Source organism: Bufo gargarizans, chromosome 1 (assembly GCF_014858855.1).
Source record: "Bufo gargarizans isolate SCDJY-AF-19 chromosome 1, ASM1485885v1, whole genome shotgun sequence".
Lineage (NCBI taxonomy): Eukaryota > Metazoa > Chordata > Amphibia > Anura > Bufonidae > Bufo > Bufo gargarizans.
Window position 1 is genome coordinate 417,803,900 of NC_058080.1, and position 9,953 is coordinate 417,813,852.

The 9,953-nt window shown below is 42.8% G+C and overlaps 1 protein-coding gene and 3 long non-coding RNA genes across 5 annotated transcripts; all 4 read left to right on the top strand.

The window, feature by feature from the left end:
- Window positions 1–548: 548 nt before the first annotated feature.
- LOC122921593 lies at window positions 549–815 on the top strand. Its single transcript, XR_006387042.1, has 2 exons — window positions 549–603; window positions 713–815. It is a non-coding gene; the product is annotated as an uncharacterized LOC122921593 (long non-coding RNA).
- Window positions 816–1,004: 189 nt separating this feature from the next.
- LOC122921599 lies at window positions 1,005–4,506 on the top strand. 2 transcript variants are annotated; one of them, XR_006387045.1, is made up of 5 exons: window positions 1,005–2,031; window positions 2,106–2,182; window positions 3,895–3,962; window positions 4,077–4,173; window positions 4,288–4,506. XR_006387045.1 is itself a non-coding variant. In XM_044271701.1 (2 exons), exons 1-2 carry the CDS (start codon window positions 1,063–1,065, stop codon window positions 2,127–2,129), a joined length of 993 nt encoding a protein of 330 aa, XP_044127636.1. In that variant the 5' UTR covers window positions 1,005–1,062; the 3' UTR covers window positions 2,130–2,342. The 2 variants fall into 2 exon arrangements, 1 of the variants encoding a protein (XP_044127636.1); XM_044271701.1 differs by lacking the exons at window positions 3,895–3,962; window positions 4,077–4,173; window positions 4,288–4,506 and having other exon boundaries at window positions 2,106–2,342.
- A 203-nt stretch (window positions 4,507–4,709) lies between these two features.
- LOC122921606 lies at window positions 4,710–5,859 on the top strand. Its single transcript, XR_006387047.1, has 6 exons — window positions 4,710–4,806; window positions 4,921–5,017; window positions 5,132–5,228; window positions 5,343–5,439; window positions 5,554–5,650; window positions 5,765–5,859. It is a non-coding gene; the product is annotated as an uncharacterized LOC122921606 (long non-coding RNA).
- A 7-nt stretch (window positions 5,860–5,866) lies between these two features.
- LOC122921609 lies at window positions 5,867–6,367 on the top strand. Its single transcript, XR_006387048.1, has 2 exons — window positions 5,867–6,073; window positions 6,188–6,367. It is a non-coding gene; the product is annotated as an uncharacterized LOC122921609 (long non-coding RNA).
- The last annotated feature ends 3,586 nt before the right edge of the window (window positions 6,368–9,953 follow it).

The window sequence follows — 9,953 nt, forward strand, 5'->3', positions numbered from 1 at the left end:
TCTTTTCTATTAATAGGATATATACACCTAAGGCTACTTTCACACTAGCGTTGTTTTAATCCGGCGTTCAATTCCGACACTGGAACTGCCCGCCGGATCCGGAAAAACGTGTGAAAACGGATTACATTTGAATCCTGATCAGGCTTTCGATCACAATGGAAAAATGCTTTGGAAAAAACGGATCCGCCATTTATGGACTTTAACTTTTTTTTTACATTTTTCGGGTTTAACATGCAAAAGCCGGATCCGTTTTGACTGAACACACGGGGCCGGATCCGGCGTTAATGCAAGTCAATGGGAAAAAAGCCTGATCAGGCGTTCAGTCAAAGTGTTCAGGCTTTTTGGCCGGAGGTAAAAATACTGCATGCTACGTTTTTCTGAAAAGCCTGATCAGTCAAAAAGACTGAACAGAAGACATCCTGATGCATCCTGAAGGACTGACTCTCCATTCAGAATGCATTAGGATAAAACTGATCAGTTCTTTTCCGGATTTGAGCCCCTAGGACGGAACTCAGCGCCGGAAAAGAAAAACGCTAGTGTGAAAGTACCCTTATATTGTTACTTCCCAAAACTAAAATAATATACATAGTTATATTATTATAGGTAAGTAAACAATTAATATAATCGTAAAAAAAAAAAATATCTAAAATAATTTTTTCAGGTGATAGTATAACTTTCAATGTATAATTTAACTTTTATATATTTTTTGCAGAGAATTTCCAGTTAGTCAATTCAGGGCAGCAACCCGGACCGGTAAGTTGTATTCCGACAGTCATCGGAAGAAGAAGAAAGATGTTGCGTCCAGTTTCCCAGTTCAAAAAACCAATACACGTTTGTATTGCGTTGTTCGATAGTTCAACGTTCCATCATTATATTATTTATAATTTTAATATATCGACAAAGGTAAGTATACAGGTTGGGTAAGTATGGAAGACCTAATTTTATTTCCTTTTTAAAAAACATTGTTGAAGAAAGAAGATGGGATGTACAAAGTTATTTTGTTCCGAATATCGGTTTTTATTAAAAAATCTATTTCTAAACGTTCAATGTGTTTCAGCTAATATGGTAAGTTTGAGTTTACCTTATAACATGTATCCAAATAATATGCATATTTTAATATTTTCTTTTTTTTTTAAAACAGGAATTGATAAAATGCCGAATTCATGTTGGGTAAAAAATTGTTTTTTCCAGGCTGGACGTATACTAAATGGCCACGAAATCAAATTGCATTGCTTTCCCAACCTTAGGGAGAGAATATTAGATTGGCTTAGAATCTTAATTCCATCAGGAGAGGTAGAAGTTTTTTCTATAGCAGAGGAGATTCTATCTTACAAAAAGAAAAGATACAATAAGTATCATATTTGTTCCCTAAATTTTTCTGATGAGAGTTTTATAGTCAACGCTGGCGGACGTTTGCTTCGCCCTGTAGCAAACCCTTCAATTTTTGAAAATTTTCTTGATTATGAAAGAAAAGTTTTAGAGCCAAAAAAATACAAGAAAAAACGATTTCAGAATACAACAGGTTCCCAGCAGTCGGTTACACCTTCATCATCAGAATCATCTGTACCAACCGAATCTCGTGGTCATACTGTATCCCTTTCGTGCCTGGAAGTTCAACAAGTCTCTGAGAATGTGGAAATTCTAATTTCCAAATTCACGGATGCTTCAACTCAGACAGAGTTCAATTTGACTAATTCTATAATTATTAGTATGGATAAAAATCTTACCCTTAGGGAAGAAGAATCACCTTTACGTCAACCTACAAATATTGTTCATGAATCCACCCCATTGCCTGATTGTTCACAATCCCAAAATCTGCACCAAATTAATCCATTTATTAGACTTCTCTCTCCTATTGTATTTGAAAATGAAAAGATCTCCCAGCCACCGGAAGAAGACGGTAATGATGATGATCTGGTTAGTGGGATATTTCCGTTGACAGGTGACTTGGAGGATTCATACAATATTAGCAGTCTGGCTGACGCAGGGGAAATTCGTGATTCAAGAGACCACTCATATGACCCTTTGATGGTAAGCCACTGCTCTTCTGATCAATTTGCTTTTACAGTCTATGTTAGAAATTGAACATGATAATTCTTTTCCAGAAATGCAATTTAAAGACATGGTAAAAGACACGAAATTGATTGTGAACGAAAGTTGTCTCGATGTACTGCTACGTCAGGTGAAGTGTCAGTATGTTGATTGCAATCTAACTGTGTTTTCAATTTCAAAACAAAGGAAAGGATCAGCTGTTATAATTCGCGGTAGTTGTCGTAGCGGACATTCCTCTTTATTATGGCATACACAGCCTAAAATTGGACGTTTCTGGAGTGGAAATGTCCTTTTGGCAGTGTCAATACTCTGCAGTGGCCTAAACTTTCAAAAAGTTCATGAGTTGTTTGGAATTTTTGGCTTGAGCACATTTTCTGAGACCACTTATTACCGTTACCAAACCAAATTTCTGTTCCCTGCTATCGATATTGCCTGGAAGCAAGAAAAACAAAAAATACAGGAAGATTTGAATGGTTTGCCAATTTGTTTGGCAGGAGATGGTCAATGTGATAGCCCCGGCCACTCCGCTAAATATTGTATCTACACTGTTATGGACCTGTACACTGAAAAAATTATAGATTTCGAAGTTGTACACTGAAGCCAGTGCAGTTCATCGGTAGCTATGGAGAAGTTTGGATTCCAAACTGTAATGGAACGAGTTAAAAACAATGGCTTTGACATATGTGTATTTGTCTCTTATCGACATGTCAGTATTCAAAAATTGATGCGCGAGGTGTACACTGACATAGATCATCAATTTGACATTTGGCACTATGCAAAGTCCATAAAGAAAAGATTAATCAAGGCAAGTAACGGAAGAGCCGGAAAGGATCTAAAACCATGGATAGAAAAGATAGTCAACCATTTCTGGTGGTGTGTTAAAACGTGTGACCACAATGCTTTTTTTTTCCGGGAAAGATGGAATTCTGTTCTACATCATGTAGCCAACAGACATGAATGGGAAGATGGAGAACACTATAATAAGTGTGCCCACCAAGAACTGCGACCTGAAGACACTTCAGTTTTGTGGCTTAGAAAGGAAAGTACTGCTTATCAAAAACTAGAAGAAATCATCAAAAGCGAACAAATGAACAGCGATGTACCACACCTGATCCGAAATTGCCACACTGGACCTCTTGAAGCCTTCCACAGTTTAGTTTAAAAGTATAGAACCAAAAGAATACATTTTGGTATAGATGGAATGGAAACACGAACCAAACTGGCAATTTTAGCACACAATAATAATATTGGAAGACCACAAGCAGTTGTTCACTTCCCAACTTCTGTGTCAGAACCCATTGGAACAAGAAGAACAAAATTAATACTTCCGAAGGGAAAAAAACGCTGGATGGTGAAGAACGTTTATGAAGCAATGAGCGTGGAACATGTTACTCCTATTTTAGTCGATTGCTTGAAGTTAGCTGTAGGAGACATCACTGCAGAATGGAAGAGTCGAACACCTGATCTTCCACCAAACATTGCTAATGTAGAACGCCCGAACAAGGAAGACATTCTACGGCAACATTGGTCTCGTTTTGGAAAAAACTAATAAAGTGCATCTTGGTTCAAGACAAAAAAAATTCCTTTAAAAAAAAAAAATCCTGCTTTTCCGTTACTTTCATGTTCAGTAAAATGTTATTTTTTATAATGTTAAGAGAACTAACTTTGTTGTTTTAGTTATTTTACTTTAGTTTATGCTGTTGATATTCGTTTACCCACTAGTGCAAAGGGTAAGGATAGCGCAAGTAGATCTGCCTCAAGCCAGTGACCATTTGGCTTTTCAAAACTAAAGTTGATGTTGTTATATTACTGTAAGAATGGAACTTTACTGTCTTTTTATAGACATTTTACCTGTGTGTAGGAGAAGTGCTGTCAAGACTTGGAGGAAGGGGATCCGATTAGACTCCAAGGTATGTTCACTGACAGTATAATAATGTAGCTACAGTCCCGTGATTGACCCTTTTCCTCTCACAGAGACGGCGCTGCAGTACATTTCAGCTTCTGACCATGTCTTTTGTCCACAGGCTGACAGTAAACTGTACCACCGCGTGGCACCTGCCCAGGAAGGAACAACACGTTTCCTGCCAGCCTTGGAGGAAGGGGATCCGATTAGACTCCAAGGTATGTGCACTGACAGTATAATAATGTAGCTACAGTCCCGTGATTGACCCTTTTCCTCTCACAGAGACGGCGCTGCAGTACATTTCAGCTTCTGACCATGTCTTTTGTCCACAGGCTGACAGTAAACTGTACCACCGCGTGGCACCTGCCCAGGAAGGAACAACACGTTTCCTGCCAGCCTTGGAGGAAGGGGATCCGATTAGACTCCAAGGTATGTTCACTGACAGTATAATAATGTAGCTACAGTCCCGTGATTGACCCTTTTCCTCTCACAGAGACGGCGCTGCAGTACATTTCAGCTTCTGACCATGTCTTTTGTCCACAGGCTGACAGTAAACTGGACCACCGCGTGGCACCTGCCCAGGAAGGAACAACACGTTTCCTGCCAGCCTTGGAGGAAGGGGATCCGATTAGACTCCAAGGTATGTGCACTGACAGTATAATAATGTAGCTACAGTCCCGTGATTGACCCTTTTCCTCTCACAGAGACGGCGCTGCAGTACATTTCAGCTTCTGACCATGTCTTTTGTCCACAGGCTGACAGTAAACTGTACCACCGCGTGGCACCTGCCCAGGAAGCAACAACACGTTTCCTGCCAGCCTTGGAGGAAGGGGATCCGATTAGACTCCAAGGTATGTTCACTGACAGTATAATAATGTAGCTACAGTCCCGTGATTGACCCTTTTCCTCTCACAGAGACGGCGCTGCAGTACATTTCAGCTTCTGACCATGTCTTTTGTCCACAGGCTGACAGTAAACTGTACCACCGCGTGGCACCTGCCCAGGAAGGAACAACACGTTTCCTGCCAGCCTTGGAGGAAGGGGATCCGATTAGACTCCAAGGTATGTTCACTGACAGTATAATAATGTAGCTACAGTCCCGTGATTGACCCTTTTCCTCTCACAGAGACGGCGCTGCAGTACATTTCAGCTTCTGACCATGTCTTTTGTCCACAGGCTGACAGTAAACTGTACCACCGCGTGGCACCTGCCCAGGAAGGAACAACACGTTTCCTGCCAGCCTTGGAGGAAGGGGATCCGATTAGACTCCAAGGTATGTTCACTGACAGTATAATAATGTAGCTACAGTCCCGTGATTGACCCTTTTCCTCTCACAGAGACGGCGCTGCAGTACATTTCAGCTTCTGACCATGTCTTTTGTCCACAGGCTGACAGTAAACTGTACCACCGCGTGGCACCTGCCCAGGAAGGAACAACACGTTTCCTGCCAGCCTTGGAGGAAGGGGATCCGATTAGACTCCAAGGTATGTGCACTGACAGTATAATAATGTAGCTACAGTCCCGTGATTGACCCTTTTCCTCCCACAGAGACGGCGCTGCAGTACATTTCAGCTTCTGACCATGTCTTTTGTCCACAGGCTGACAGTAAACTGTACCACCGCGTGGCACCTGCCCAGGAAGGAACAACACGTTTCCTGCCAGCCTTGGAGGAAGGGGATCCGATTAGACTCCAAGGTATGTTCACTGACAGTATAATAATGTAGCTACAGTCCCGTGATTGACCCTTTTCCTCTCACAGAGACGGCGCTGCAGTACATTTCAGCTTCTGACCATGTCTTTTGTCCACAGGCTGACAGTAAACTGTACCACCGCGTGGCACCTGCCCAGGAAGGAACAACACGTTTCCTGCCAGCCTTGGAGGAAGGGGATCCGATTAGACTCCCAAGGTATGTTCACTGACAGTATAATAATGTAGCTACAGTCCCGTGATTGACCCTTTTCCTCTCACAGAGACGGCGCTGCAGTACATTTCAGCTTCTGACCATGTCTTTTGTCCACAGGCTGACAGTAAACTGTACCACCGCGTGGCACCTGCCCAGGAAGGAACAACACGTTTCCTGCCAGCCTTGGAGGAAGGGGATCCGATTAGACTCCAAGGTATGTTCACTGACAGTATAATAATGTAGCTACAGTCCCGTGATTGACCCTTTTCCTCTCACAGAGACGGCGCTGCAGTACATATCAGCTTCTGACCATGTCTTTTGTCCACAGGCTGACAATCGCGCAACCACGTTGACGGACTTGCCCTGGACCTACCCTATCATCCTGGATTTGGAATATTTTTTAAATAAAGTTTTGCCAATATATTTTTTAAAGCGAAATTGATATTTTAAAAAAATTAAATAAAAAATACATATATACATTTTATGGATATCCTTTGCATAACTGTAATGAAGTGTGAAAAAGTCAACAATTTTTCTAATAAGACGTCCTTTTTTTAAATTATATTTGTTTTATATATTTGACATTTTTGCATATTAGAAAACATTTGCTTTGTCGAGATTTTATCTATTTCCTGTTGGCAAGGACGTTACTATATACCGCTTTATTACAGATGTGTAAGGAATATCCATAAACTTTGTGTGAGGTTTGGTAAAGGCTATGGGTACCTTCACACTAGCGACATGGCGATTCATCAGGACAATAGCCTGAATTAAAAATATTTTTTATAAATATGAAAACTGTTGACAATTATGGAGGCGGCGGCGTCCCACTGCGAAAGCTTTAGGTACTAGCAATAATGCATGTTTGAATTTCAGTCCATCTATCTATCGCAGTACACTATGGTCTGCTTATAGTCAATGGTGACAGGGGGCTATTTCGGCCATAAACCTGATAAGTAGCTGTGTAGATCCCAAATCATTTTGACCTGCCCAGATAGCCTGACCGACTGCCCTTACGAAAGTGTGAAGGTACTCTATGAGGGGATATGGAGGAGGCCTTTTATAAGATATATATGTCTTTTTTATTTAATAGGTCTATCATTTCTCTCAATTACATTTCTGAAATTGAGAATATTGTATTTGAACATTATATACAAAAATATTATGCTGTAAATTTCTAAGTTTTTGATATATTTATAAATAAAATGTAAAATCATAAATTGTGAAATTGGTACTTTATTACATAACTATATTATTTTACACTTTTTTCATAATATATTATAATTAACTTTGACGTTACTCCATTGCTAGATACTCTGCAGGCTCCTCTCTGAACATTAGAAATCCGCAATAATCTTGAAGTGGGTCTGGAAAAACTTCTCTTATGATAGTCACTGCACAAGAAGGAATAGGGCGTCTTCTTCCAACGCCAAGATAGCCATGTATCCAAGCTGTAAAGCCACGATATGCTGTTTTTCTTAGTAGCCTAAAAACAACAGTATATTCAATTTTAAAGTTTATAGACAATATTATAATTATGTAAACATATGGTTGGGTGTTCAGAACAAAATGAAGCAGATTTTGTTTTCATGGAAGAAAATACACGAATAAGAACACCTGTTCAATTCTTTATCTGGAGGGGGACGCAGCACTTCTCCAATTGCCCGCATGGACACCTCCACCCTTCCCCGATCTTGACAAAATTGTTGGAAATATTCATGCTCAATTACGCAAACTGTTTCAGTAACATACGGTTCAATATTCGAAATTTCTTTACAACAGATCGATTCTATGGCGGTTGGCATCGGTTTACAGTTAGTACACGTGCACCATTGGTTATTTCCAACTCTACTACTGTCCGACTCTTCATTTTCCATGCTATCAACACTGTTATCTAATGTGGAACGAGTGGGGTTTTCTGGAAAACACGGTTCAGATTTATTGGTGACACCGTACTTCTGTTGAAGACGTTTCTTTAGCCACTCCAACTATTAAAAAATAAAAAAATAGGATAAACAATGACCAGCCTGATAGGATGATAATACATGATTATCAACATTTTTTTTATTATGGAATTAACTTTTTCAGATCTTGGCGCAAAAACACTTGGTGGGAATTCATCTTGCGAATTATCCATTCTAATATCTGAGAAAAATAAATACATTTTGAATACCAGAACTATAGTAGAATCATGTAGTGAATTTTTGAGGTAGTGCTCACTGTTGTAAAACGCTTATTGCTGTCTGGCTGTGGGGGGTCCAGGATCATAACCCCCATTATGCTCGTTGCCTGAGGGGGGTGGTTGTGCATGATCAGGACCCCCCTATTGCTGCCTGCTGTGGGGGGTCCAGGATCATAACCCCCATTATGCTCGTTGCCTGAGGGGGGTGGTTGTGCTGGGGGGGGGGCATGATCAGGACCCCCCTATTGCTGTCTGGCTGTGGGGGGTCCAGGATCATAACCCCCATTATGCTCGTTGCCTGAGGGGGGTGGTTGTGCTGGGGGGGGCATGATCAGGACCCCCCTATTGCTGTCTGGCTGTGGGGGGTCCAGGATCATAACCCCCATTATGCTCGTTGCCTGAGGGGGGTGGTTGTACTGGGGGGGGCATGATCAGGACCCCCCTATTGCTGTCTGGCTGTGGGGGGTCCAGGATCATAACCCCCATTATGCTCGTTGCCTGAGGGGGGTGGTTGTACTGGGGGGGGGCATGATCAGGACCCCCCTATTGCTGTCTGGCTGTGGGGGGTCCAGGATCATAACCCCCATTATGCTCGTTGCCTGAGGGGGGTGGTTGTACTTGGGGGGGGGCATGATCAGGACCCCCCTATTGCTGTCTGGCTGTGGGGGGTCCAGGATCATAACCCCCATTATGCTCGTTGCCTGAGGGGGGTGGTTGTGCTGGGGGGGTGCATGATCAGGACCCCCCTATTGCTGCCTGCTGTGGGGGGTCCAGGATCATAACCCCCATTATGCTCGTTGCCTGAGGGGGGGCATGATCAGGACCCCCCTATTGCTGTCTGGCTGTGGGGGTCCAGGATCATAACCCCCATTATGCTCGTTGCCTGAGGGGGGTGGTTGTGCTGGGGGGGTGCATGATCAGGACCCCCCTATTGCTGCCTGCTGTGGGGGGGTCCTGGATCATAACCCCCATTATGCTCATTGCCTGAGGGGTGCTGTGGCAGCTACTTGATGCAGATTTGCTCGATGTCTAGGGGTTGATTCTAATACTTACCCTGCCGCTCGTTGCGCTGCTTCCTGACCCGCCGGGATCCTCGTCAGGGGAATCCAAGATGGCGCTGGAACCGGATGTTAGGAAGCTCAAGTTCTCGCGATTCTCGCGAGAACTTGAGCTCCTTCTCCCTGGCTGAGAGAGGAGCGCTGCGATTGGCTGCGCTCTCAGCCAGGGAGAAGAGCAAAGAAAATACTTTAGGAACGCCCCCTACAAAAAAGCGTCTGAGTGACAGACGCTGCAACAGAAGAAACAGGCTGTTTCTTCAGGATTCGGGGGTCGAATTAAAAAAAAAAAAAAAGGGGGGAACATCAGTAGATGCCGGACTATTAGTTAGGGGGGTTATTTAAATAAAATTTTATTGATGAAAGGTCCTCTTTAAGTATGTGTCACAACCAGACAGCTGAGAAGCTCTGATAGAAGCCTTTCAGAACATCCTCCTTGAGTTTTCCTTGTTGTGGTGTTCAGTTCCTCATCTCGTTAGCCTCTCTCAGCTGTCATGTAGTTGGACTGATTGCATCCCTTTAAATTCCGCCCCATAATGCATTACTGGGCGGCTTATACTACTTCCTGGAGTGTGTGTGCATGCTGATCCTGTTTCCCCGTCTGCTACAAAGTTAAGTGCTGTACATTTAGCTGTTATTTTCTGTTTGCTGGATCCCAGGTGACCCTGACTCCCTCTGTGTCTGGTGTAGGGAGCCGGTGGTCGTGTCCCCTCACTATTGTAGGGTGTTCAGGGGTTATATAGTCGAGGTACGTGGATATGCAACCATCCACCTTTGGGATCTTTGCAAAGGCTGAGCAGCCAAGGAAAGTGCCAGGTTGTGTGCAGGGGTCTCCCTTTTGGTTCCTTAGCTTTGGA

What these genes read in the sequence shown, in the direction of transcription:
- LOC122921599 (XM_044271701.1), top strand. Translation starts at nt 1,063, where the DNA reads ATGGTAAGTTTGAGTTTACCTTATAACATGTATCCAAATAATATGCAT. An exon ending in ACTCATATGACCCTTTGATG is followed by an intron (nt 2,032 to 2,105) that starts GTAAGCCACTGC and finishes ATTCTTTTCCAG; the next exon opens with AAATGCAATTTAAAGACATG.